A 27,131-nucleotide genomic window follows, 5' to 3' on the forward strand; every position below is an offset into this window, starting at 1 on the left:
GTCTTTTCTTCCTGATATAATATTGGCTGAATTTTATGATTTTGAGTTTGTGTTTGTAGGACATTTAAAGTGGTATTGGCTCACTCCTGTCTCAGACAGTTTGAAAGGCGTCTGTTGTGAGTGGAACCTCTCTCAGCTTGTTAATTTTACAACGCGTCCTAATTCTAAGAATCAAAATAAATCTACTCTCTTGCACCTAATCATAACCAACAATCATAATAAATTCTTGCCGGTCTGACTCCTCTCAAAATAATCTAAAGTGACCACAGCGCTAACACATGTGTCAGAAATACTAGACTTCCCAAAACAGTCCCGTGAGTCGTTAAAAGAAGAAAGAAAAACTTTAAAGAGGTTCACAGACCAAGCATTTCTGCATGATTTAGATAATGGTGACCTGGGCATAATTAGCATGATCCCAGATGTGGACAGTGTGTGGAATTATTTCCAATGTGTTTTCTTAACGGTTACAAACAAACACGCACCAGTGCACCACTACAAAGAATTATAATGAAAGTCAGAAACAACCCATGGTGTTCCCTCCTCATGGTCTCAATACTCTACTTCATGAATGTAACCTTGCCTGCTCGGGCTGAAGCCAGATAATTAAATTCCCCTTCTCTCTGGGCTAGATTTCAACATCTTCGTAATAAATGCAGTATTTGCGTTAGGAAATCGAAAGCTGAATTTGATTTACGTTCTACTTTATCTCTGACAACTTAAATAACCCCTTCAAATTCTGGAAAATTCGAAAGTCTCCTAACTCCCTCTGTGTCGCTCCCACTTCAAATAAATTAAAAAATGCAGCCAAAAAAAACGAATTGTTTAATTGTTTAATGAACGTTTTGTTTCAGCCAGGTATATAAATAAAGAACAGGAGAGACATGGAGACCCCAATTACTGAACAAACACTCTATAGCAGGGGTTTCGACTGTTTATGAACCAGGGACCAACACCCTAACAAAGAACCAGCCTGGGGACCACTGTTGTGTTGGGGGGAAACGGGCATAGTGTGGGGGGGCAAAGCTTGACATTAAATAATGATTGTTAAGGGCTTAATTTAATTTGTTAATGCGATGTGAATTAAATCAAGCATTTAACAGTCATTATTTAACTGGGGGACTGCTCATGACTCCGACCTCTCCTTAGTCCGACTTAGCGTCGACAGGTTAGCTACTTACTTAGGTTTAGGCATAGTTTCACTGAGGTTAGGGTTAAGGTTAGATTTAGGTGGTCGGAGCAAAGGGCGGTCCGAGTCATTGACATGTTATCATTTAACTGGGATATGCTCGTGGTCAAGAGCTCAAAAACGATTGAGAACCACTGATCTATGGTTGCCCTTATGCTATGTGAGTGAGCAGCAGACACATCATGCGATTGATTATTGGCACCTTTCCTAATAACGTTGAGAAAATTCCTCCTTTGAAATTCTCACTCCCTTTTCTGTGGAAGTTCAAGTTCTTGACATCAGACTTCTCAGACACATCATGCGATTGATTATATTGGCACCTTTCCTAATAACGTTGAGAAAATTCCTCACTCCCTTTAGTCGGGGGATATATTAAAAAGTCCTGGAATAAATTCCTTACCAAAAAATGTCTTCACCAATGTGTTTGTAAAGGTCTCTAGTAACACATCGCACAAAGACTGAAATTCAGTTTCCCTAGGAGAATCCGTGACTAAATAAATATGCTTTAAGTAGCATGTGAGGGGTCAAACTAGGGGCTTTTCATGATTCTGAATCCATTGCAAGCATTTGTTTTGCAAGAAAAACATTCCTTGGGGTAAAGGCGGCTCCCACAAAACTGTGAAAAGTGATGACTCAGTTTTGTGGGGCAATTTTTTGCTTGCAATGGATTCAAAATCATGAAAGCCCCTAGTTTGACCCCTCACATGCTTAAAGCATATTTATTTTGGTGTGTTTTTTTCTGTATAGTTAATTTATGGTACCCCAACTTTCAGCAGTTGTCAAGGATTCTCCTAGGGAAACTGAATTTCAGTCTTTGTGAGATGTGTTACTAGACACCTTTACAAACACATTGGTGAAGACATTTTTTGGTAAGGAATTTATTCAAGGATATGACACTATTTCTGAAGATATCCCCCGACTACTTTTCTGTGGAAGTTCCAGTTCTTGACATCAGACTTCTTAGTAACTGACTGTCAACATTGATAGTAGTCATCATTCGTCACCAGGTGATTTAGTGCGCTTTTTCTCAAGCGGTCAATCTCAACTGCTTTACAGTTCATATTCCTTTTATGTGCCCATACCTGCCCAGATTCAGGTTTAACTTGATTGTCACATCAGTTTACAGACATAAAAATAAATAAAAAATACATTCTTTGTCATACAAGTTCCTAACATTTGCGGTTTCAAGAAAGGGGTAAAAGAAAGAAAACAAGTCACATAAGTCAAATATTCCTAATGTAATAAGAGCAAAGTCAATGTGTAAAATAGCAATACAATTGGGCAGTAATACTTCTAGTGCAGCAGATGGCCCGGACCACTGGCCTAGCGGACCGTGGGTTCGAGTCCCATTCCAGACGAGTTTAACTGCATGTCTCTCCCCATCTCTCTCTCCCTATCCATCTCCACTATAAAACTATAAATAAAGGCAGAAAAGTCCAAAATATATTAATAATGACAAATAAATAAATGATTGCCGCAGATATCAAATTACAGTAGCTTGTGCCTGGTTAAAAAATAGCATCAGCTTTAGAATCACTACGAACAGGAAACAAATTCAGATGAAATCATTCACCAAATGTTTTCTATTTGTTTTTTCCGTCTCTGCTTTCAGGAGTTAAAGAGCTGGATCAAGTTATTGTGGTTCTGTTCACCACGCACATGTTCATTGGAGGCTTCTTTGGCTTTGTGCTGGACAACACCATACCAGGTATGACATCATCTCCACCTCACAACCAAAGCCATAAACCAGGGGCCTTCAACACGGGGTCCGGGACCCCGAGTGGGTCCTCATAGTTACTACAGGGGAGCTGCCAAATCTTTGTGTGAAAGGACAATTCTTTTAAATTAACAACTTGAACCCTTGCATCCCTATTCTGAGGAGCGCGAGGCGTTGAGAGCTTGTAGATCGGCTATTTTTGGCAAATATGTTTGGTGTAGAGGTAAAAAAAGAGCAGACCAAGTACAATGTGAAAGGTCAAATTTACAAAGTATTGATGATTTAAAGTGTTTTAATGTCTGAAAAAAAAACACATTAACACGAATCCAACATGCTATTGGCTGGAGACTCGTGGAGAGATTCGCCACGCCCGCGCGTCTGCATACACAAACTGTTCGCTCTGAAATTCTTGTGAAAATCTTCAAACGCATTTACATTTTTTGGGAATTTCTTTGCCTATAACAACATGCCCAGAAATAGGGACACAATAACTGAGGCACAACATTGATTGATTGATTGAATCATTTATCCTAGCAACACCATGAAGACCGACCAAAAGACAATTCCAGCATCCTATCCTAGCACAACCATATGCCAGGCAACTGCACATTATGCAGAAATACATAGTGCATGCTATGCTGGAAGCAATAGAGTTAATGTCATCTTTTCAAAATGCATAATTACCGTACAGTTTGTGTTTTTATGCTTATTTCGCAATACCTATTGCGCAATCCTCTGTAGAGCGAAGTGTCATAATCATCACCAAAGTCTCAAGTTACAAGAGGGAAGGGGGGGGGGGGGTCAGATGCACAGGGGAGAGAGAGAGAGAGAGAGAGAGAGAGAGAGAGGGATCTAGAACACTAGAATCAAAAACATAGATCTAGAACAAAGAATTCATAGATCTAGAACACGTAAAATTCATAGATATAGCGAAGTGTCATAATCATCACCAAAGGCTCAGGTTACAAGAGGGAAGGGGGGGGGGTCAGATGCACAGAGAGAGAGAGAGAGAGAGAGAGAGAGAGATCTAGAACACTATAGAACCAAAAACATAGATCTAGAACATAGAATTCATAGATATAGAACACATAATATGTACAGTACAGTACCGTTAGGTACAGTACATTACAGTAAGTTACAGTAAGGTACGGTATAGTACAGTACGTACAGTCCAGTAAGATACAGTAAAGCAAGGTACAGTAGAGTACAGCAAAGTGCAGTACAATACGGTACAGTCAGGTACAGTAGAGTACAGTAAGGTACAGTAGAGTACAGTTGAGTACATTAAAGTACAGTACAGTAAGGTACAGTCAGGTACAGTAGAGTACAGTAAAGTACAGTACAGTAAGGTATAGTAACGTACAGTAGAGTACATTAAATTACAGTACAGTAAGGTACAGTAGAGTACATTAAAGTACAGTACAGTAAGGTACAGTAAGGTACAAGGTACAGTAAGGTACAGTAGAGTACATTAAAGTACAGTACAGTAAGGTACAGTAAGGTACAGTAAAGCACAGTACAGTAAGGTACAGTAGAGTACAGTAAAGTACAATACAGTATGGTACAGTAGAGTACTGTACAGTAAGGTACATCAGAGTACAGTAAAGTACAGTTAAGTACAGTACAGTAAGGTAAAGTACAGTAAGGTACAGTAGTGTACAGTCAAGTACAGTACAGTAAGGAACAGTAGAGTACTGCGAAGTGCAGTACAGTAAGGTACAGTACAGTAAGGTACAGTACAGTACAGCACAGTAAGGTACAGTAAGGTACAGTACAGTAAGGTAAAGTACAGTAAGGTAGGGTACAGTACAGCACAGTAAGGCACAGTAAGTTACAGTAAAGTACAGTAAGGTACAGTACAGTGAGGTACAGTACAGTACAGTAAGGTACATTACAGCAAGGTACGGTACAGTACAGTACAGTACAGTACAGTACAGTACAGTACACACACAGGGTATAGCTGCTCAGAATCACCGCTCCACTTCGAACAGGCCGGACTGGGCCCCCACACAGTAAGTGGTGCAGGGCCAGGCTGGGCCCCCACACAGTAGGCGTTGCAGGGCCGGAATGGGCCCCCACACAGTAGGTGGTGCAGGGCCAGACTGGGCCCCCACACAGAATGCGTTGCAGGGCCAGACTGGGCCCCCATGCAGTAGGCGTTGCAGGGCCGTATCAGTTGGATCACTGCTGCAACGTAGCTGTGAGCACCTGCGAAGCAGGCGCGATCTCTAGATGTGAGTGGCCCGAAGGGCCGCGAACCTCTAGTTATTATACTGTCGTATACTGTATGAATATACAGTATACAACTACACAAAAAGTAAAAGTTACACCTTTAAAAATATATATTGTTTTCAACACATCATTGGTGTGACACATTGTGAATCTTGCATAAGTTGTCATGAGATTTGGACGTGGACACAGAAAGTTTGAAATCTATTGACTGAGAGGTCATGCTAGGCCAGGGGTCGGCAACCCAAAATGTTGAAAGAGCCATATTGGACCAAAAAAAAACAAAACAAATCTGTCTGGAGCCGCAGAAAATTATAAAAGCCTTATAAATCGTTGTTGTCGGGTGGAAACCTTGTATGTCCAAAACTTTGTTGTGTATTTATCATTTAAAAAATGAACTACAGGTAAACTAGTGAAAACAGCCGATCTACAAGCACACAACGCCTCACACCACGAGGTGTTGTGTGCTTGTAGATCTGCTGTTTTCACTACTTTTGTGCGTCAGTCTTGTATGATGAAGCTGGACTTTACTTTGCGGAAAAAAAACATACAAATATAAAATCGTTAAAAAAAATACATTTTTTTCCCCCCATCTTTTTTTCTTTTTCATACATTTTTTAAAAAGCTCCAGGGAGCCACTAGGGTGGCGCTAAAGAGCCGCATGCGGCTCTAGAGCCACAGGTTGCTGACCCCCGTGCTAGGCAGTAGGTACATTTTTGACTTTCATTTCACGGTGTAAAGTTACGCTACAGCATTTAGGCTATAGCGCCACCTACCTGGACCTTATGAATGATAAAACATCCGCACATCCACTTTGCCTGTGTGGAAACTGGGATCAAACAAAGACGGAGGCCACCCATCACCTGTAGTTTCCACTCTACTATGGCCCACTGACTGATGTGGTCTGCCGAGTCCCGACTTAGCTTTATATTAATGGCTTCTTCACGGGAGCTCTAACCCCTTCATTATGCACGTCAGTCAGCCAATATTATCTCAGCCATACACAATATTAGTCCAACATCCATTTGTTAGCTATAGAAGCCTCTATTTCGCCCCCAAGTTCACCCCTGCCTCCTCTTAACGCTGACTGAGCCGTGTAATGGCTCAGTCACTTAACCCCCAGTCGGCTTATATTATTCCAGTGCGGTTTGATCCAGCATGGCGGACCCCATGGGATCTGTCGCCTACAAGTACACCCCCCCTCTCTCCCCCTTGCCCAACTGTGGAGGGTTGGTTTCCTACAGCGAAGAGAAGAGGCTGACCACAGGGAGGCTTGTACAGACATGCCCCCTGTGGTGTGTGTTCAACCCACAGATCAGACCAGGGCATGATACATAATTGCTGTACATTCTTAATTAAGACTGGAGAATGTATAGAAAACCCCCTGTGGAAAAACAAAAACATTATATACAAAATAATAACAGCAAACAGGTTCTACTAGGGCTGCAAATCTTTGGGTATCCCACGATTTGATTCAGAATCGATTCTTTGGGTCATGATTCATGATTTCTTTCGATTCTTTCAAATCCAAACGATTCGAATTCAGAAGCGATTATTTTCCGATTTAAAAACGATTCTCGATTCAAAACAATTCTCGATTCAAAACGATTCTCTATTCAATTCATATATCAGGATCTACTGCAGTCTGCTGGCATGAAAGCGGAGTACATTTACGTAGCTTTTATAATTGTAAAGGTTTTATCAACTTATTTCAATAATGTAAACACACAAAGGTAAATCCAAGACAACATGTCTGATTTATTCATGCTTGCTCACATTCTTTTAACTTGTTTAGACAAACATGAATAACATGACAAGTACAGACAACACAAATACAGTATATGCAGTTCAGCACAGGCCGTTTAAAACATCCTGCCCAAAAAGGAACATCCCAAATAAGACCTTTTACGGCTTTGTTTACGTTGGAAGTCATAGGTTATCAAGGGACTAATAACTACGTAGTCTCAGGAACGAGTTTTGTGTTTTGCACTGTACTGTTGACTGGCAAAGTGGCATGCTCACACAAATGTCTGGTTTTGTATTTGAATGCACTTGGTTATTTATCCCTGAAGGGTGTGACTTACTATGATGTTGATTTTTATTTTGTTTTTGTAGAAAATAATGTGGCAAACTGATTCTTACGAGACAGCATGCTTAGATTAAACATCATACACCTCATCGTTTTTTTTTTTGTTTCTTTTTGTTTGTTTGTTTTTTAGGAACGGAAAAAGAGAGGGGTATAAAGAGTTGGCGCAAGAAGGTGGAGGAGGAAGGCAAAACTCACCAGGTGGACCAGTCCTGCTATGACATCCCTCTATGCAGTGGCTTTTTGCGGCGGATGAGATGCTGCCAGTATCTACCTTTCCTACCGTCCTACAAGGCCCCCGAACAGAGAATACCCATGTAGCCATCAGGTGGAATCATACCCGCCATTACGTAGCTGTGAATACCAATATACAATAGTATGTGTAGGCATCTATTCACAGCCTGGAGTAGAAGTGAAGTGGCTTTGAGACACTTGCTACTTGCCATTCTCTCTCGCACTGTTAGCAGAGGGCAGACCAATGCTTCATATCCACTGAAATCACAGTGAAATCTGGCATTTTAACATTGCTATTTGGAGGGGGAGTACTGTACTGTATGTGCCACATACACTGACTAAAACATTACTCTCTCTCTCTCTCTCTCTCTCTCTCTCTCTCTCTCTCTGTCTGTCTGTCTGTCTGTCTGTCTGTCTGTCTGTCTGTCTGTCTGTCTGTCTGTCTGTCTCTGTCTCTCTCTTCTCTGTGTGTCTGTGTGTGTGTGTGTGTGTGTGTGTGTGTGTGTGTGTGTGTGTGTGTGTGTGTGTGTGTGTGTGTGTGTGTGTGTCTCTCCTCTCTCCCCTCTCTCTCTCTCTCTCTCTCTCTCTCTCTCTCTCTCTCTCTCTCTCTCTCTATCTTTTATTGGCTCTAGTCAAACAGAAATTCAGTTTCTTATGTTTTGTCTATTCTTTTGTTTTACTGTACCAGGTACAGTACCACATGATGGGGGCAAACCTGATATGCAATGGATTTCAATATCAGCTAACCCAAAGGACTGTTTGATGGACCATAATGTTAGCCTGCTTGTTAGAAAGGATAGCTTACCAGTGAAGAGAAATGATTAAGACCTTAAATCATTTTCTAATACAGATATTATAGCTATTATGTCACTGCTCTCTGAAACTACTTTGTGACCCAATTGTGGGGCCTGAACCAATGTTGGTATGCACAAAGTTGTCAAGTAAGCGATATAGCATTACTCTGCCAGATTCGGAGATGGAGTTTAATGTATGACTCTTTTGTACAAAGATAGCATTACTCTGCCAGATTCGGAGATGGAGTTTAATGTATGACTCTTTTGTACAAAGAGACCAAGAGAAGTGCGTGTTTTGGGGGGAGAAGTGTGGGTTTGGTCAAGCCGTAACATTGTATTAATTTTGGACTACTGTACCACTCCAGAAATAGGTTTGCCTATACTGACAAACCCAACCCTCTTTGCTGAGATAGCATACTATTCTGAGGGGAACAATGAAATTGTTTGCAGTGAGTGAGGACCTGCGAGTATCTATATTATAAAACAGATTTGAGCTGCTGTGTAGCTGTATATAGGCCTACAGTCAAATTTAACAACTATAACCTGAACATAGTGATACTATAGAGAAATATCTATCTTAGAAAGTGTTTTTAAACGTGTATCATGTGTGAGTGACTGTTGTATTTCTTAAAACAAGTGAAAAAAGAAATGCCTGTGTGGTCAGGCCATGACACTTGGTTTTACATGTTCCATAAATGTAATATAATCATGTATAAAAATTCACATTATAAGACAGATCACTTGATATCATCATAGATAGAGTCTCAAGGCAAGATTAATAGACTAAAGGAAACATTATTATTTGCATTGTTAAAGGACAACTCCTCCTTAAATAATATCTAGGCTCATTTTACTACTTTTATTGATCCCAAAAGACTGTCCATGGGGTCTATTAAGCAGAAATGCTGTCGAGTGGAGCCCATAAGCCTATCGCTTTTACACTATTTGTTGCTATCAAAAGTGATTTTTATTTTTCATGAATGTGTTACTAGTTGTCATTGCTAACACGTCGTCCATGCCTTGGTTGTCCAACACAAGCCGCCACAGTCTTGTAAATCATGTTTTGGGGTGAGAAGTTGTCCTTTAAGCATTGCATTCACATAACAGAGTTTGATCATAACTACCTCAGCGAGCAGATCACAGAAACTTTTGTAAACTAAATACTACTACCAACTATGGAAAATGAACTAACAGTTATTGTGTACGTGGTACATTTAAGAATTGCTTCTAAAAGGCATCTCATTTATTTGATTGTTATTTTTTTATTTAAAGACTTCAATGTTTTACAATAAACTGTAATTTTACTAAATTTTATAGAATATATTTTGAATCGATCCTGAGATGACACAATAAAAGGATGGCTTTCAAAATGGAGGAATAAAGCCTGTTTCTCCTTTTGTTTTGCACACATCACTGTCTCCTTAAAACTAAACAGTTCATGCCACTGTACGTCCATGACAACACAAAATGCCTGGTGAACTGAAGGTGAAACTTATGAAGAGTGTTAAAGTTGGATCATAGTTGATAATCCATAAATAAATAAGCAATTAGATTATCTCTTAGTTACACCAACATTGTTCTCGTGATGCACTTTTGTTGATAGTATTCTATCCTTTCAGGGAGGGACCACACATTGCCAAGATGCACCGTTGCTCAGTGCCACACCAAACTTGGCACAAACACTGTTCAGAGGTCTTAGAAATAATAATACCTGGGCACTTAAGAAGATACTACCAAAATACAATTCTGGAGCACTTGACTGGGTCTGCACGTTATATTACTTTGCAGGAGTGACTGACACAGGAGTGACTGACATTTTGCATTTCTTGCATCTTCTTCAGAGTAAAACAGAACAAAGGAAAGAAGGGGGGGGGGGTACACCCTCCCCCTTGATGTCATTGTCAGCCATTTTGCATAGAAGAAAGTGAGCTAGAAATATACAATAATAATACTAATAAGGCCCATGGGAACCACATGTGGTCCCTGGGATGTCTAATTGTCATGGCAGACCCCTGAACAGTATTTGTGTCATGTTTGGTATAGATTGGAGCAACTGTTATGTCATGGAACGGAGGCAGATGTTCAAACTGTGTACTTTGACCACATTGTTAATGGGACAAAAAGTTAAACATGGCACCCTGGCCAACTGCCACAGTTTGTCTAGTCGAGCAACCTGAGGTGGCAAGCATCCAATTAGCCCACTCTAATCTGGATTGAGTTGTATTGACAGAGTGCCATCGTCCACTTACTGTAAGCACAATGATCTGAGAATGAGGTATTAGGGAAGTCTATTGGGACATGGCCTTTTAACATCCATTGGGAACATGAACTATCTGGGCTTTTTAGTGCTGCTGTTGTGCAAACAAATCATGGTTAAAGCACAGTTGGATTCTGATCAAACAGCACCCTCGTTGAACATTACATAATATTAGTTCAAATTGTAGAGTCAGAGTGATTTTCTTCCACATTAAGTTTGAAGTGTGTGTTAATCTCCAAATGTGGAGCTTAGGTGTCCTTAGATACTCTTCTCTTGGACTCTAAGCCTCTTTATACAGCTTTACTGCAGTGTTTCCCAAACACTGTGCCGCGACCCATTTGTAGGTCAAGGACACATTTGTATAGGTCGCCACTCTCCAGTAAATATGTCAAATTTCATTTTTCAAAAGAAATTTATAAAATAAAAGGAATTCCATGAATACATATTAGGAAGTAGTGAAAATAGCGTTGCGTTGTGAGCTTGTAGATCTGCTATTTTCACTAGTTTGGGTCCCAGGGAGACATCACATTTCTCTTTTGGATCTCCAGCTTAAAAGTTTGGGAACCACTGCATTACCGTATGGAACACTACTGAATTAGTTCCCAGCGACCCACGGGGGCGTTTCGCTGTTACTACGCGTCATCTGTTCAACACCCAACTCGAACCCTTACCCTAAACCTAACGACTGTGGGGTGAGTCGCTAACCCTCGGCATGCAGTTGGAATTTTGTTGGTCTTAAATGTGTTTTGATGAATTCTCTTAACATTAAACACTTTCAACATCTGCCTACACTTTGCTCACTATAGTCATGCCAAAGGATAATGTGTTGACGCTTTACTCCCCATCCATTCATCCAAGTCCTTTTTTTATCTTTCACTGATTTTGAAAGTGTTATACATGATTTAATGTAATGCCCTGTATGTTGGGTTAGCCAGGCCTCCCTTTTATGCCTACAGTTGGTCCAAAATTGAGGCAGCCCTCATGTCTTTTAAAAGGAACCCGAAAAATCTGTTAATGGGTTAGCGCAGGGGTCAGCAACCGCATGCGGCTCTTTAGCGCCACCCTAGTGGCTCCCTGGAGCTTTTTCAAAAATGTATGAAAATGGAAAAATATTTTTTTATCGTCACTGTCGGGCAGAAACCTTGTATCTCCAAGTTTCACATTTTCAATTTTTTTCTCGCAAAGTAAAGCCCTGCTTCATCATACAAGACTGACGCACAAAAGTAGTGAAAACAGCAGATCTACAAGCACACGTTGTGTGCTTGTAGATCGGCTGTTTTCACTAGTTTAGTTTATTTTTTAAATGATAAATACAAAACGAAGTTTTGGACATACAAGGTTTCGTTCCACCCGATAACGACGATATGTAAGGCTTTTATAATTTTTTGCGGCTCCAGACAGATTTGTTTTGGGGTTTTTTGGTCCAATATGGCTCTTTCAACATTTTGGGTTGCCGACCCCTGGGTTAGCGCCAGCATACAGTACAGCTCACCGTCTTATATGTCCCCTCAAGTTAACTGGGATCAGCTGACCAGCTGGTGCTTGTTGTCCCTATGACAAGGCCCGCCCGCCACTACAGGCTGGCCCCCACACGACCTGTTTTTACAACGTCCTAAAACTATTTTTACTCCTCAGCTTTTAACCCAGTTTGTTTGTCGTTTTGTATTTTTTTTGTATTGTGCTTTGTATTCGATTGTGATTTTATTTATTTATTGACTGTACAGCACTTTGGTCAACTCAACCAAAATTTGCTTCCATTTCACAAGCACATTATTGGTCATCACATACTGACCTTGTACACTTGGCCAAGACATTGGCAGAGCCACGAGACAGCTAATTCATTCAGTATTGGAGTCAAATATTGGCAGCCCATGTGATAAAGATTTAACTATTACCAACACTGAAGGCACCACAAAACAACTAGTCATGTGAGAAGAAGGAAAAACAGTCACCACCACTCAATTTCCTTTTGGTGCATATGGTATGAGGTATTTTTCACCCTGGCACAATATGCAAGAAACTGCAGTATCATTAAATCTCCTGAGGGTAGACCACTGCACCATATGCACCAGAACCATGTCTGATGATCAGAGAGTTCTGATTGGATTAGACTAACCCAATTATTGAGAGTCAATGATGTGATCTAAGTAAAGTTCAGTTTTTCTTGTCACGATGAGTACTGTGGCTACACAATTTTGAATGAGCTGGCGTCTTCCAAGTCCAGCATAAAGGCCCAGTATACTGTAGAAACAACCCCTGTTGGAAACAAATGCATGAACCACTTCTTCAGGGTCAGACTGAGACAAGAAGCTTCTTAGGGGAGATGTGTACACGTTGCCCAGTAATTTGGGATGTTTCATAACAATGGAAGTTATCAGAATGTATTCAAGACAAAAGGCAGTGAAAATATGAGTGTTTAACAAGAAAAGTGGTCTTGGGTCTCACTTTACCCCAGTACCGGGGTTAACTGAGACAGACCATCAAGGGGGTAAAGTGATTTGAGCAAGACATTTTACTCCAGTACTGATGCTGATCCTCTCAGACTGTCTGCCACGGAACAAAGGCCAGTGCACACATTGTTAACTTGACAAAAGCTAAACGTGGCACTCCGACTAACCACCACAGTTTTCTAGCCCAACAACCTGAGGTGGCAAACATCCGATGGGATTAGCAGGCCTTAATCTGGATTGAGTTGTATAGACGGATACAAGAATTGATTAAGTGGCATGGCGCCATTGTCCAACTTCAGCATGATGTTCTGAGCGTGAGGTATTATGGAAAGTCTGTTGGGACACGTAGCCTGCACAGAGTTTCATCATCCATTGCCAACGTGACTCACCCACACACCCATTGTAACTTCAAACTCCATTTTAACCATGATAGATTCATTAAAAACATCCATTATTTTTTTTCTGGTGACTCATAATACCCTCCGTCCTAATACATGAGCAGGCCGTGTTTTTTCGATAACTTTTTTCATTTATATTTAATAATGTTTTTTTTTGTATTTCATTTTTTCCATTTTCCCAAATAATTATTAAAAATAAATGAAAAAAGTTATCGAAAAAACACGGTCTGCTCACGTATTAGCAGGGTATTATGAGTCACCAGAAAAAAATGTGTTTTTAATGAATCTATCATGGTTAAAATGGAGTTTGAAGTTACAATGGGTGTGTATGTGGAGAGAGGCCCTCACTGCTCCCTGTTGAAAGTGGAATATCCCTTTAAACGCTACTGCGCATGTGTATGCTAATGCTAATGCTACTGTGTGCCCTGGTGTGCCTGCTTAGTGCCTTGCGAGCTGCAAAATTGGCAATTCAGCTACTTCCGGCAGTCTTCCTGGTGCTTCAAGCGCCACTGATAGTCCATGGGCCATACGAGATGTCGGTATAGACGGGTTTCTTGTTTACAAACATTGAGACTAAATGCACAGCTGACTGTATCATGTAATCAATTCCGTCCAATCCCCAAACCTGTTGTTTTGGGGAGCGCTGGTTTCATTGGCTAATTTTGGTACGGACCCTGCGCACTCATCTAGTTTTATCAGTGTAACGTGGACCAGAAACCCGTCTATCGGAAAGGTGGCAAAGGTTATCATGCATTTTTGAAAAGCTCTATTTCTGTAGATTATATTTTGGTATGATAACCCTTTCTGAGACACAGCTAAATTGGTGTTATCAGCCGCTAGAGTTGGTGTCCCATTAACTTTACATTACAGGGGGAAAAAAGCAGATTCTTTTTTTGCTTTTTTTTTCCTGTAATGTAAAGTTAATGGGACACCAACTCTAGTGGCTGATAACACCAATTCAGGCTTTTGCAAATCCCGCCCCATTCTGCCCTGTTACTATGGTGGGACATTAACCCTGGGCAGATTGTTTTTATAGTGGCAGTGAATGGGATTTTTTTTTTCATAGCCTCATTATTGCAATTTAAAGTACCAAAGGAAAAACATCTAGGTGATATTAATAAAAAGGGAAGACAAAGGTACAGTAGTTACATTGCAAAACAGGGGGTTTCCCCGAAAATATATGTTTTAATTTGTTTAATCCCAGTGGGACAGAATCACTATTGCAGATTATTTTATAGTGGAAGTGGATGGGATTTTTTTTTTCTTCATAGCCTCATTACAGCTATATAAAGTAACAAAAAAAACACATCTACGTGATATTAACTCATTTGCCGCGATCCCCGTAGCGCCCGTAAATATTCCGCTGTACGGCCCTGCCATGCCCGTAGAGCCCGCAAATGTGCTTTTAAATTATGTAATGCTAAATTACACTCTTCCCCAGCCCCTGACACATTTTGAGCGTTCTGTCTTAACTGGAAACAAAAATATCACACATCAAAGCTAGTGTGTTTGAAAACAAGAGTGTAATAAATGTATAAATCTCAATAAAAGTGTATAATTCTCCCCATAATCCACAGTGAAGGAACGGTGGTGGCATTCCGCACGCACCGCTGCAGCCTGGCTGGCACCAGGCACCACAATGCGTTTTTTTTTTTTTTTTCCTCCCGCATCCTCACTCCAACATGCAGCCATGCCATTCACACACCCCCCCATTCCTACACCATCTATGGAATTGGAAGTGAATGTCTCTGAATGGCAGCATGTCAGAATGGAGAAGCCCCCCCAAGCGGAGGCTATAGCAGTAGCCTACTAGCTACAACAGTGCGGCTCGATCTCTAGAGACCATTATGAATAAATCAAACACAATCCTGTGACATTTTCACTTGAAAAGCCCTGAACTGCCATGGCCAATACAATACAGAGCTCCATAATGCCCCAGAAATATTTCAAACTAGGAGCGACAAAGTATATGTCAACAGCTAGCAGGGATGTCACAAGGGGGGGAAAAGAACGTGGGGCTGAGTTACTAGGGCCCAAGGTGGAAGGGCCTTTGATATTTTATACTTTTGCGATTGAAAAATAGCAGATCTACAAGCTCACAGCGCGGCACCGAGTGCCGCGCTGCAAGCTTGTAGATCTGCTATTTTTTAAATCCCCATATGAAGAACATTCATGGGGGGGGGCCCACAGTGAATCCTTGTACCCAGGGCCCAGAACCGACACCCTTGCTTTAAATCAAAACCAACACAGTCACAACTATAAATCTACGTACCGCGGCTTCCTTCAGACTTGGAATATCCACCGATTTCGGGGTCCCGCAGGCAAAAGAGGGCAATGGACTAAAAGAGACTTGTTTTCCGACTCCCTGGCCAACCTCTGTGGAGTGAGTCGCTCCGGTCGAGATGATGATGGGATGAGATTTCCCCAGTCTCCGGACAGCTACATAGTAGACAAAAAGTCAATGGTCGCCTGGACTGGGCTCCCCGGGGGACCCCTTCTCCTTCGCCGCTGGTGACCCACATCTTGTCCACCCATCTTGCAGCAACGGGACGCCTGCGAGCAGTGCCTGATCATGGTGGCTCACGGAAATCGCGTCGGTAAAAAAATACATCCTCGTGTCGTGTCCATATAATCCCAAGCATATGTCGCCTCCTTTGTACAACGAGCTGTCTGAAACATATACGATGGATCCCAGTAACAGTGAGGCCGAATATGAGGAAGAAGCGCGACGATCGTTCCATTAGTCCGTTAGCTGTAAGTTTCTTTTTTTACTTTCATCCTAACTTTGTGCCGTGTGCTGTTTCGGTAGCAGCCAGGGCAGTACCCGTGGAAAACTTGCAGCAGTACGCTGTGGTGGAATCCTGGCTAATCAGTGATCCGTTCTGAAGCCCGCCTACTGTATCCGGTTTTGTACAAACTCACATACATGCAAGAAACGTTTCCGTATCCGATATAGACCCAGACCGGATCAGCAACGGCTTTGATTGATTGATTGGCCTATGGCGATGGAGCTTTATTGGCATGAGAGCACGACGTAGTTCTCGCCAAGCAAGTGTCACAATAAAATAAAAACAGTTGAAAATGGGTAACATAATATACAGTTAGAGGGGGTATGCTTATATATATATATGTGTATATATATATATATATATATATATATATATATATATATATATTATACTGTGTATATATATATATATATATATATATATATATATAAGCATATATATATAATGCCTATATAGCGTTTATGTACGTGTGTGTATAGCCTACAGTATAGTGTGTGTGTGTGTGTGTGTGTGTGTGTGTGTGTGTGTGTGTGTGTGTGTGTGTGTGTGTGTGTGTGTGTGTGTGTGTGTGTGTGTGTGTGCGCGCGTGTGCGTGTGCGTGTGTGTGTGTGAGGAGGTACTGCAGACCATCGTGGGCCAGTCCAATATAAAAAGCGTATTTCTCTTTGTGTGAAGTAAGACGCCCTAAGGGCAAGAGGTGACCTATTACAGCACTATTACACAATTCCAGTTATAAACAATTACACTTATTACACTAGTACACTCATCTGCTAAGTGCCTGAAGCCATAAATACATATATCAAGTGCATTATGTGCTTGAAAAAAGACCATTCACAAAACTCCCTTTCATTAGATTTTCAAGCTCGGAAAATCAAAAAACAAGGGTTTTGAAATGGCTCTAACTATAGAATGGTACATTGTAAATACAAAATTATATTTTTTGGGTGAAACTAGAGCTTGTCCACTTTCATCTTCATTACTGTATGACATTGTCGTGCAAATACAGAATTTAGGAAAAATGTAAATATAAAAAAAATATATCATTGTACAAAATGGCAGAAAAGCCATACAGTACAATGTTAAAATGGCAGCAAATGAGTTAATAAAAAGGGAAGAAAAAGGTACAGTAATTACATAGCAAAACAGTAATTTTCCCCCGAAAATATATGTTTTAATTAGTTTAATCCTCTGGATCAGAGAGAGAATAGACCTGGCCAACTCGGAACAATGTAAATAGGGAATGAATGCCCCGCCCTTTAATGCAAACCCCATTATACCTGTTTTCATAGGACCCGTTTTGACCATCTGTCTGCCTGTGTCCATTTATGCCCATATGGAGATATCTGTATCTGTCTGTCGGCGTCCATTTTATGTCCATATATGGAGATCACTGCAGTCCATTTTATGCCCATATATGGGGGCATTCATTTTATGCCCATATATGGAGAACGCGCGTGCCCGTGGGACGAACGGTTCTCGAGATACGCGGATTACATACAATACATACACAATCACAGAGATTTTTTGTTGACTCATGTGGCGTACGTGATGTCAGAGCCTTTTATGAAGTGATGTCACAATGAGTCAGAGCTTTCGCCGATTTCCTCCGGAACAGCCTGATGTCAACAATCAACCCCGCATAAGGAGATTCCGAACGTTTCGCGCCGGTTCGGGAAAACCGCGCGTCGGGTCGGGTCGAGACCCGGCACTGCACTCCGCGCCGCGGCGGGGAACGCGCGTGCCGAATCTGAAGCCGGTGGGACGAACGGTTCTCGAGATACGCGGATTACAGACACGCAGAGACTTCTCGCATTTATAGATAGATTAGCTTTAGAATTTTTAGGATTATCATTAGCGATTTTTGCATTAGCATTAGCATTTTTAGCATTAGCTAGCATTAGCATTTTAGCATTAGCATTTCTAAAATTATCATTAGCATTTTAGCAGTTACTATCAAAACCTCCACCGGCTGTCTGTCCGTCAGTCCGTCAATCCGTCAGTCTGTCTGTCTGTCACGTCATGTCACACTTTTGCCCTACTCATATCTCCGCCATCGTTGCCCCTATCCATGTCAAATCTTCCACACACACTCCTTGCCTGCCAAACCACAACCTTCAGGACCCCCGGACCTCCACGGACCCCCAGGGAGCCCCTGCCACCGCCGCCAATAGTGCAAAAATGACCAAATCAACTCCCCAACTGGGGAATTGCTCACGGGGAATTCCACGACTCCTGCTGCTCCAACAGTCCTTCATTAAGGGTTCTTCACGTTAATTGGTTTAACTTTGCCCCGCCCCCTCCTCTGATTGGCCGAAACTTTATTTGGATTTACTCATCAACCGTTTGTCGTACAAACTTGTGGGTGGAACCAATGCCACTTACAGGCCTCTTTGTGTATACTGTGACCTGCCGGTCGCTTATCTCCCGATTAGGGAGTCTTACTGGTCATTAGCTAGCATTAGCTTTTCTAACATTAGCATAGCATTTGTTAGCATTAGCATTTGTTAGCATTAACATTTTAAGCATTAGCATTAGCATTTTTAGCTTAGCATTACCGGAAGTAGTGGTTAGCAGCATTTTTAACATTAGCATTAGCATTTTTAGCTTAGCATTAGCGGAAGTAGTGGTTAGCATTAGCGGTTAGCCGTTGGGACTGTGGGAACACCCACCGAATTTAAAACCAGTAACGTGTTGGGAAGTGGAGTTATGGATGTTTAAAGCTCAGCCAATAGGAAGAGAGGAGGGGCTTCAGAAATTACAGCTCATTCCTACTGGCTGTGTAAGTGCACACAGCGAGTTTCGAGACAGTACCATGCTGCAAACTCGTGTTATAGCTGTTTAAAGCTCAGCCAATAAGAAGATAAGGGCGGGGCTTAAGAGGGGGCAGAGCTAAATAATAAATCCCTATTGGCCGTTTAAGTCCAGACACCAAGTTTCAAGACGGTAAAATGCTGTGAACTGGAGTTATGGCTGCTTAAAGCCCAGCCATAGAAATACAGAGGGGGCGCTTACTCAATTACAGCTTGTCCTATTGGCCGGAAAAAGTTCCAAGTCGTGTGAGCGTTTTAAAGTTCAGCCAGAGTAATGTGGCACCAAAGTTTTTGTTCAATGGGGTTTTTGGGTGTAGTTTTTTGCGAATTACGTCACCATGGTAACGTGGATCGGCAAGAAAATGTCCTGATAAATAAAGTTTTATTTATAAAGTTCGACCAAGTTGAAAAAATCCACCAAATGTTTCTCCTCTGAGGAAATGGCACAGCGCATGGCTTTCCACCTATGCTTTCCACCGAGGAGGAAAGCGGTGGAAAGCATAGGTGGAAAGCCTATGCGCTGTCATTTCCTAAAAGGAGGAGCATTTGGTGGATTTTTTTCAACTTGGTCAAGTTTTTTTATATGTATTTTTAAATAAATCTTTGTTCAAAAGTCATGACATACAAGACAATACAAAACAGACAGTGAAAGACAGAAAATGCTTTCACTGGTCTTGAACCACCAACCTTTGGTTCTTTCCTCTGTGCTATAGAGTCATAGTAACTTCACAAGGGACAACAAAGTTATTAATCTCATAGGATTCAGAAGCCTGAGCTTTCTTTTCCTAATTTAAAGTCCCCCCCCCCCTTTTTAGGTGGACAGTGACAGACAGAAAATGTTCATAAAGGTGTCAAAGGATATGATTTTTCCCCCTTGGGACCTACTATTGCTCTATAGCACAGAGGAAAGAACATTGCCTAGAAAACCAAAGATTTGTGGTTCAAGACCAGTGAAAAAATATTTTCTGTCTTTCACTGTCTGTTTTGTATTGTCTTGTATGTCATGACCTTTGAATAAAGATTTATTAAAAACAAAATATATATAAATAAATAAAAACTTTCCACCTATGTTTTCCACAATGAGGAAAGCGGTGGAAAGCATAGGTGGAAAGCCTCTGCACTGTGCCATTTCCACAGGAGGAGGAAAATTTGGTGGATTTTTTCAACTTGGTCAAGTTTTTTTATATATATATAATTCTTTTTTTAAATAAATCTTTATTCAAAAGTCATGACATACAGACAGTGAAAGACAGAAAATGTTTTCACTGGTCTTGAACAACCAACCTTTGGTTACCCAAGGTTAAGTTGTTTCCTCTGTGCTATAGAGCCATAGCAGATCTACAAGGGACAACAAAGTTATTAATCTCATAGGATTCAGAAGCCTAAGCTTTCTTTTCGTGATTCGAAAGGTTTTTTTTTCCTTTTAGGCATACCTGCCTCAGCCCGTCAGAAAACAGGAGATTTCTTGAGGGAGGGAGGGAGGTGGGGGTCATGACTGCAAAAAGTAGGCACACAGAATTTGATTTGATGACTTAAGCAATGTAAGACCCATCTTTAATAATGATGCAGTCATGACTTAAATGAATATCTGTGTATGACGGCATGCAATGGCCCCACCCTTTAAGGGGGGGGGGTCTGGGGGTCCTCCCCCAGTGTCCTGGTGAATTTTGGGAGTTTGACACCTCCAGGAGAAATTCCCACAATTTGTTTGTTGTTCGTCTATTAAGAAAAAAGACAATTATGTTTCAAGCAGCAAGTAGCTTAATGAGTTAGGATACTGAGGTAATGATACAGAGGCTGTGTGTTTCAAGCAGCGGGTAGCTTAATGAGTTAGGATACTGAGCTAATGATACAGAGGCTGTGGGATCAAGCCCCACTGAAGATCTTACTTTAAAGACTGATTTCCAGCAGAATAACTTCAAAACCAGTTCAGAAAGCGTTGCGAGGTGACCTCGCCATGCTGGCGCAGCAGACTAGTAATGAGGTCTGTGAAGTAGAATACCTTTAAAAGATTTGTTCAAATCTGGACATGGTCGAGGCGGGGTGTGTGGGCAATTCATGCAAGATCATACAGATATTCACTTAAGTAATTAATGACTTAAAGATGATAAGTCAAGATGTCTTACTTTGCATCAAATCTGTACACCATTTGGCATTTTAAGGCTGAAATTGTACCCACGCTAGATGTAAACATGTAAAAAGAAATTAACAGAACACAGGGAAATATTATATTTCTGTTAAGAAGTTTTGGGGGGAACACCAGACGCTCGTTGTGGAGTTCCGTGCACCCCCACCTACCCAAAAAAGTATGTCCCAAAATCAAGGTGAAAAAAATGGAAAAAAGTGAGTCCCATCAAGGCGAAACACCCAGAGAAAAGTGAGTCCCATCAAGCGAAACACCCGGAGAAAAGTGAGTCCCAAAATCCCCCAAAAAGTGAGTCACAAAATCAAGGCGAAACACCTGGAAAAAAGTGAGTCCCATCAAGCGAAACACCCGGAGAAAAGTGAGTCCCAAAATCCCCCAAAAAGTGAGTCCCAAAATCAAGGCGAAATACCTGGAAAAAAGTGAGTCTCATCAAGGTGAAACACCCGGAGAAAAGTGAGTCCCAAAATCAAGGCGAAACACCTGGAAAAAGGTGAGTCCGATCAAGACGAAACACCCAGAGTAAAGTGAGTCCCATCAAGGCGAAACACCCGGAGAAAAGTGATTCCCAACAAGGTGAAACACCCGGAAAAAAGTGAGTCCCATCAAGGCGAAACACCCGGAGAAAAGTCAGGCCAATCTGTCTGTAATCGAGATATTCTAGGCTGACTTGGACCTCATTTGCATGAGTTTTTTTCCCCTCCGGTTGTTTCGCCTTGATGGGACTCACTTTTTTCAGGTGTTTCGCCTTGATTTTAGAGAGAGAGCTAGATCTCACACCTTTCAACAAAAAAGAATTTGGTGGATTTTTTTAACTTGGTCAATTTTTTTAAATAAATCTTTATTCAAAAGAAACGACATAAGACAATACAAAACAAACAGTGAGAGACAGAAGATGCTTTCACTGGTCTTAAACCAGCTACCTTTTGTTCTCAAGGCAAAGTTCTTTTCTCTGTGCATAGTAACTCCACAAGGGACAACAAAGTTATTAATCTCATAGGATTCAGAAGCCTAAGCTTGCTTTTCATAATTTAAAAGTTTTTTTTTTCCTTTAAGGAGGACAGTGAAAGACAGAAAATGTTCATAAAGGTGTCAAAGGAGATGAATTTTTACCCCTGTATACTTACTATGTCTCTATAGCAAAGAGGAAAGAACTTTGCCTAAAGAACCAAAGATTGCTGGTTCAAGACCATTGAGAAATATTTTCTGTCTTTCACTGTCTGTTTTGTATTGTATTGTATGTCATGACTTTTGAATATAGATTTATAAAAAAAAAAAAAAAAACTTGACCAAGTTGAAAAAGTCCACCAAAATTGTCCTCCTGTGGAAATGGCACAGCACAGAGGCTTTCCACCTATGCTTTCCACCGCTTGTGGAAACTTGTTCAAGTTTTTATATATTCAAAGCACCAGATCAAGTCTGCTGTGGGAGATGGTGTAGTGGTTTAAACATCAGACTCTGAATGCAGAGGTCACATGTTCAAATCCATTCATGTAGTGCTTTGACCTTTTCATGGCTACAATAGAGGAGAACAACTCAAAAGCACCAGGAGATACCTTTTCAAGGCTACAATAGAGGAGAACAACTCAAAAGCACCAGGAGATACCTGTTGAGGGCCCAAAGGTGCCTTGGCTCAATGGTATGGTCGCTTTATCGGTTGTCCCTGTTACAGGCAGGTTTCAGACAGGTTCAAGTCCCATGCCCAAGGTACACGGAGGACCATTGTGGAGGGGTGTCCCTCCCCCTGTTTCCTGAGAGCTAAAGGTGGGGGGTTATATCTGAAAGAACTCTGTCCAACAGATATTTTATAGGAAAAAAAATTCTTACCCTCATGCCTTGAGAGCACTGGAAGAATTTGAGAAAATTGAGACAATGTACTCCAGAGATGGACTGTAGGTTGAGTGGGATTTACATGTGTTCTAGTGCTTTTGAGTAGTTATGTTGTATTTTAACCTTGAAAAGATCCAAGTATTAGAGCAGCAATTAGCAGGGTGACTGGGTTTTGAACACAGAACCTCTGCACCTAAAGTCTAATATTTAGACCACTACACCATCTCCAACCTACAAAATGTCAGGTGCTTTTGAGTAATTATTTTGTACTTTACCCATGAAAATGTCAAAGTAAAACAGCAATGTAGAAGGATTGAGATTTGTACATGGAACATCAGCAATGAGAGTCTGATCTTTAGATCACTACTCCATCTCTCACTAACTTTTGAGTGCTCTTGAGTAATTATTTTGTATTTGAACCTTGAAAAGGTTCAAGTACAAAATAATTACTCAAAAGCACCAGTAGCTATCTACGTTGAGAGATGGTGTAGTGGTCCAGACATTTGACTCCCGGTGCAGAGTTTCTGTGTTCAAATCTCACTCCTCCTATGTTGCTGTTTTACTTTTACATTTCTTTCAAGGTTAAAATATAAGAGAGTTAGTCAAAAGCACTAGAAAAGGCATCTAGTGGTCTAAAAATCAGAGTTCTCGTACAGATCATTGTTGTTGCTTTTCAAGGTTAAAATACAAAACAAGACTTCAGAGCGCTGGATACAGTCTGCTGTGGGAGATGGTGTAGTGGTTTAAACATCAGACTCTGAATGCAGCGGTCACATGTTCAAATCCATTCATGTAGTGCTTTGACCTTTTCAAGGCTACAATAGAGGAGAACAACTCAAAAGCACCAGGAGATACCTGTTGAGGGCCCAAAGGTGCCTTGGCTCAATGGTATGGTCGCTTGATCAGTTGTCCCTGTTACAGGCAGGTTTCAGACAGGTTCAAGTCCCATGCCCAAGGTACACGGAGGACCATTGTGGAGGGGTGTCCCTCCCCCTGTTTCCTGAGAGCTAAAGGTGGGGGGTTATATCTGAAAGAACTCTGTCCAACAGATATTTTATAGGAAAAAAAATTCTTACCTCCATGCCTTGAGACCACTGGAAGAATTTGAGAAAATTGAGACAATTTTAGCCTTAAAAAGGTCAATGTACTCCAGAGATGGACTGTAGGATGAGTGGGATTTGAACATGGAATCTCTTAGCTGAGAGTCTGAGCATTAGACCGTTAGGCCACCTCTCATTGTACACGTGTCGTAGTGCTTTTGAGTAGTTATGTTGTATTTTAACCTTGAAAAGATCCAAGTATTAGAGCAGCAATTAGCAGGGTGACTGGGTTTTGAACACAGAACCTCTGCACCTAAAGTCTTATATTTAGACCACTACACCATCTCCAACCTACAAAATGTCAGGTGCTTTTGAGTAATTATTTTGTACTTTACCCATGAAAATGTCAAAGTAAAACAGCAATGTAGAAGGATTGAGATTTGTACATGGAACATCAGCAATGAGAGTCTGATCTTTAGATCACTACTCCATCTCTCACTAACTTTTGAGTGCTCTTGAGTGATTATTTTGTATTTGAACCTTGAAAAGGTTCAAGTACAAAATAATTACTCAAAAGCACCAGTAGCTATCTACGTTGAGAGATGGTGTAGTGGTCCAGACATTTGACTCCCGGTGCAGAGCTTCTGTGTTCAAATCTCACTCCTCCTATGTTGCTGTTTTACTTTTACATTTCTTTCAAGGTTAAAATATAAGAGAGTTAGTCAAAAGCACTAGAAAAGGCATCTAGTGGTCTAAAAATCAGAGTTCTCGTACAGATCATTGTTGTTGCTTTTCAAGGTTAAAATACAAAACAAGACTTCAAAGCACCAGATAAAGTCTGCTGTGGGAGATGGTGTAGTGGTTTAAACATCAGACTCTGAATGCAGCGGTCACATGTTCAAATCCATTCATGTAGTGCTTTGACCTTTTCAAGGCTACAATAGAGGAGAACAACTCAAAAGCACCAGGAGATACCTGTTGAGGGCCCAAAGGTGCCTTGGCTCAATGGTATGGTCGCTTGATCGGTTGTCCCTGTTACAGGCAGGTTTCAGACAGGTTCAAGTCCCATGCCCAAGGTACACGGAGGACCATCGTGGAGGGGTGTCCCTCCCCCTGTTTCCTGAGAGCTAAAGGCGGGGGGTTATATCTGAAAGAACTCTGTTGAACAGAAATTTTATAGAAAAAAAGTCCTACCTTCTTGCCCTGAGACCACTGGAAGAATTTGAGAGAATTGAGACAATTTTAGCCTTAAAAAGGTCTACAGTATGTACTCCAGAGATGGACTGTAGGTTGAGTGAGATTTGAACATGGAACCTCTTAGCTATGAGTCTGAGCATTAGACCATTAGGCCACCTCTCACTGTACATTTGTTCTTTATGTTGCATTTTAACCTTGAAAAGATCCAAGTATTAGAGCAGCAATTAGCAGGGTGACTGGGTTTTGAACACAGAACCTCTGCACCTAAAGTCTAATGTTTAGACCACTACACCATCTCCAACCTGCAAATGTCAGGTGCTTTTGAGTAATTATTTTGTACTTTACCCATGAAAATGTCAAAGTAAAACAGCAATCTAGAAGGATTGAGATTTGTACATGAAACATCAGCAATGAGAGTCTGATCTTTAGACCACTACGCCATCTCTCACTAACTTTTGAGTGCTCTTGAGTAATTCTTTTGTATTTGAAACTTGAAAAGGTTCAAATACACCAGTAAGACTCCCTAATCGGGAGATAAGCGACCGTTGGTCGCTTATCTCCACAAATATCACAGCCTCCACCTCTCACGTCATACGGGCAGCCATAGTTACACCTGGAATGTTGAATCTCCATATATGGAGATAACCTACCCATCACACAAAGTCTGACCTCACCAGCCCATACCTGGGCATGGACGACTTATCTCCATATACGGAGATGGCCATATATGGAGATACGATGACATCACAGAGTCCACAGCTGATGATGTGGCGTGATGTCATACAATACACAAACAAGCCCTATATAAAGGGGCAATTCTCACCAGGGAAGAGAGCATTCCCCACTAGCTGAGTATCTTAAGATGGTTGGATGTGATGATAAGCCACAAATAGGCCAAAAGTTTGTTTTACCAATTATCAAGACATACGGGCAGTTGACAGTTTGCCATTGTTACTCATTGAAGTTGAATCTCCATCTGAATCCCTTTTATGCCCATATATGGAGATCCCTGCTCTGAGTATCTGACATCACTAATCCCTTTTATGCCCATATATGGAGATCCCTGCTCTGAGTATCTGACATCACTAATCCCTTTTATGCCCATATACAGTATGGAGATCCCTAACAGAATCCATTTTATGCCCATATATGGAGATACCTGCTCTGAGTATCTGACATCACTGTGATGTCACCTGTTTATGCCTAAATATGGAGATCCCTGCTCTGAGTATCTGACATCACTGCGATCTCACCTGTGATGTCACAGTGACACATCACCTCAGTATCTGTGATGTCACAGTGACACATCACCTCAGTATCAGGCGTTACACGTATACATTGAGCAGGGCAAAGGTGTGACGTGTGTGACGGACGGACGGACGGACGGACGGACGGACGGACGGCCGGTGGAGGTTTTCATACTAAACTGCGACCTTACGGTCGCAAAAATAATTACTCAAAAACACCAGGAGCCATCTACGTTGAGAGATGGTGTAGTGGTCTAGACATTTGACTCTCGGTGCAGAGCTTCTGTGTTCAAATCTTACTCCTCCTATGTTGCTGTTTTACTTTTACATTTCTTTCAAGGTTAATTATTAGAGCAGCAATTATCAGGATGACTGGGTTTTGAACACAGAACCTCTGCACCTAAAGTATAATCTTTAGACCACTACACCATCTCCAACCTACAAAATGTCAGGAGCTTTTAAGTAATTATTTAGTACTTTACCCATGAAAATGTCAAAGTAAAACAGCAATGTAGAAGAATTGAGATTTGTCTGATCTTTAGACCACTACTCCATCTCTCACAAACTTTTGAGTGCTCTTGAGTAATTATTTTGTTCAAACACAAATTATTTTGTTCAAATACAAAATAATTACTCAAAAGCACCAGGAGCCATCTACATTGAGAGATGATGTAGTGGTCTAGACATTTAACTCACGGTGCAGAGTTTCTGTGTTCAAATCTCA

The 27,131-nt window shown here is 41.2% G+C and overlaps 1 protein-coding gene across 1 annotated transcript in view; it reads left to right on the plus strand.

Moving 5' to 3' along the window:
• The window catches only part of LOC308294450 (solute carrier family 23 member 1), a gene marked incomplete at both ends in the record, with an annotated part of 111,257 nt that extends 103,718 nt beyond the window's left edge, over positions 1-7,539 (plus strand). The window contains 2 exons of the mRNA XM_080737183.1: positions 2,799-2,894; positions 7,352-7,539. Of these exons, the coding sequence (XP_080593309.1) occupies positions 2,799-2,894; positions 7,352-7,539 (284 nt within the window). The remainder of the gene's footprint in view (positions 1-2,798; positions 2,895-7,351) is intronic.
• Between the last annotated feature and the right edge of the window lie 19,592 nt (positions 7,540-27,131).

The sequence above is a fragment of the Nannobrachium achirus genome (assembly GCF_963921795.1).
Source record: "Nannobrachium achirus genome assembly, chromosome: 11".
In the NCBI taxonomy this organism is placed as follows: domain Eukaryota; kingdom Metazoa; phylum Chordata; class Actinopteri; order Myctophiformes; family Myctophidae; genus Nannobrachium; species Nannobrachium achirus.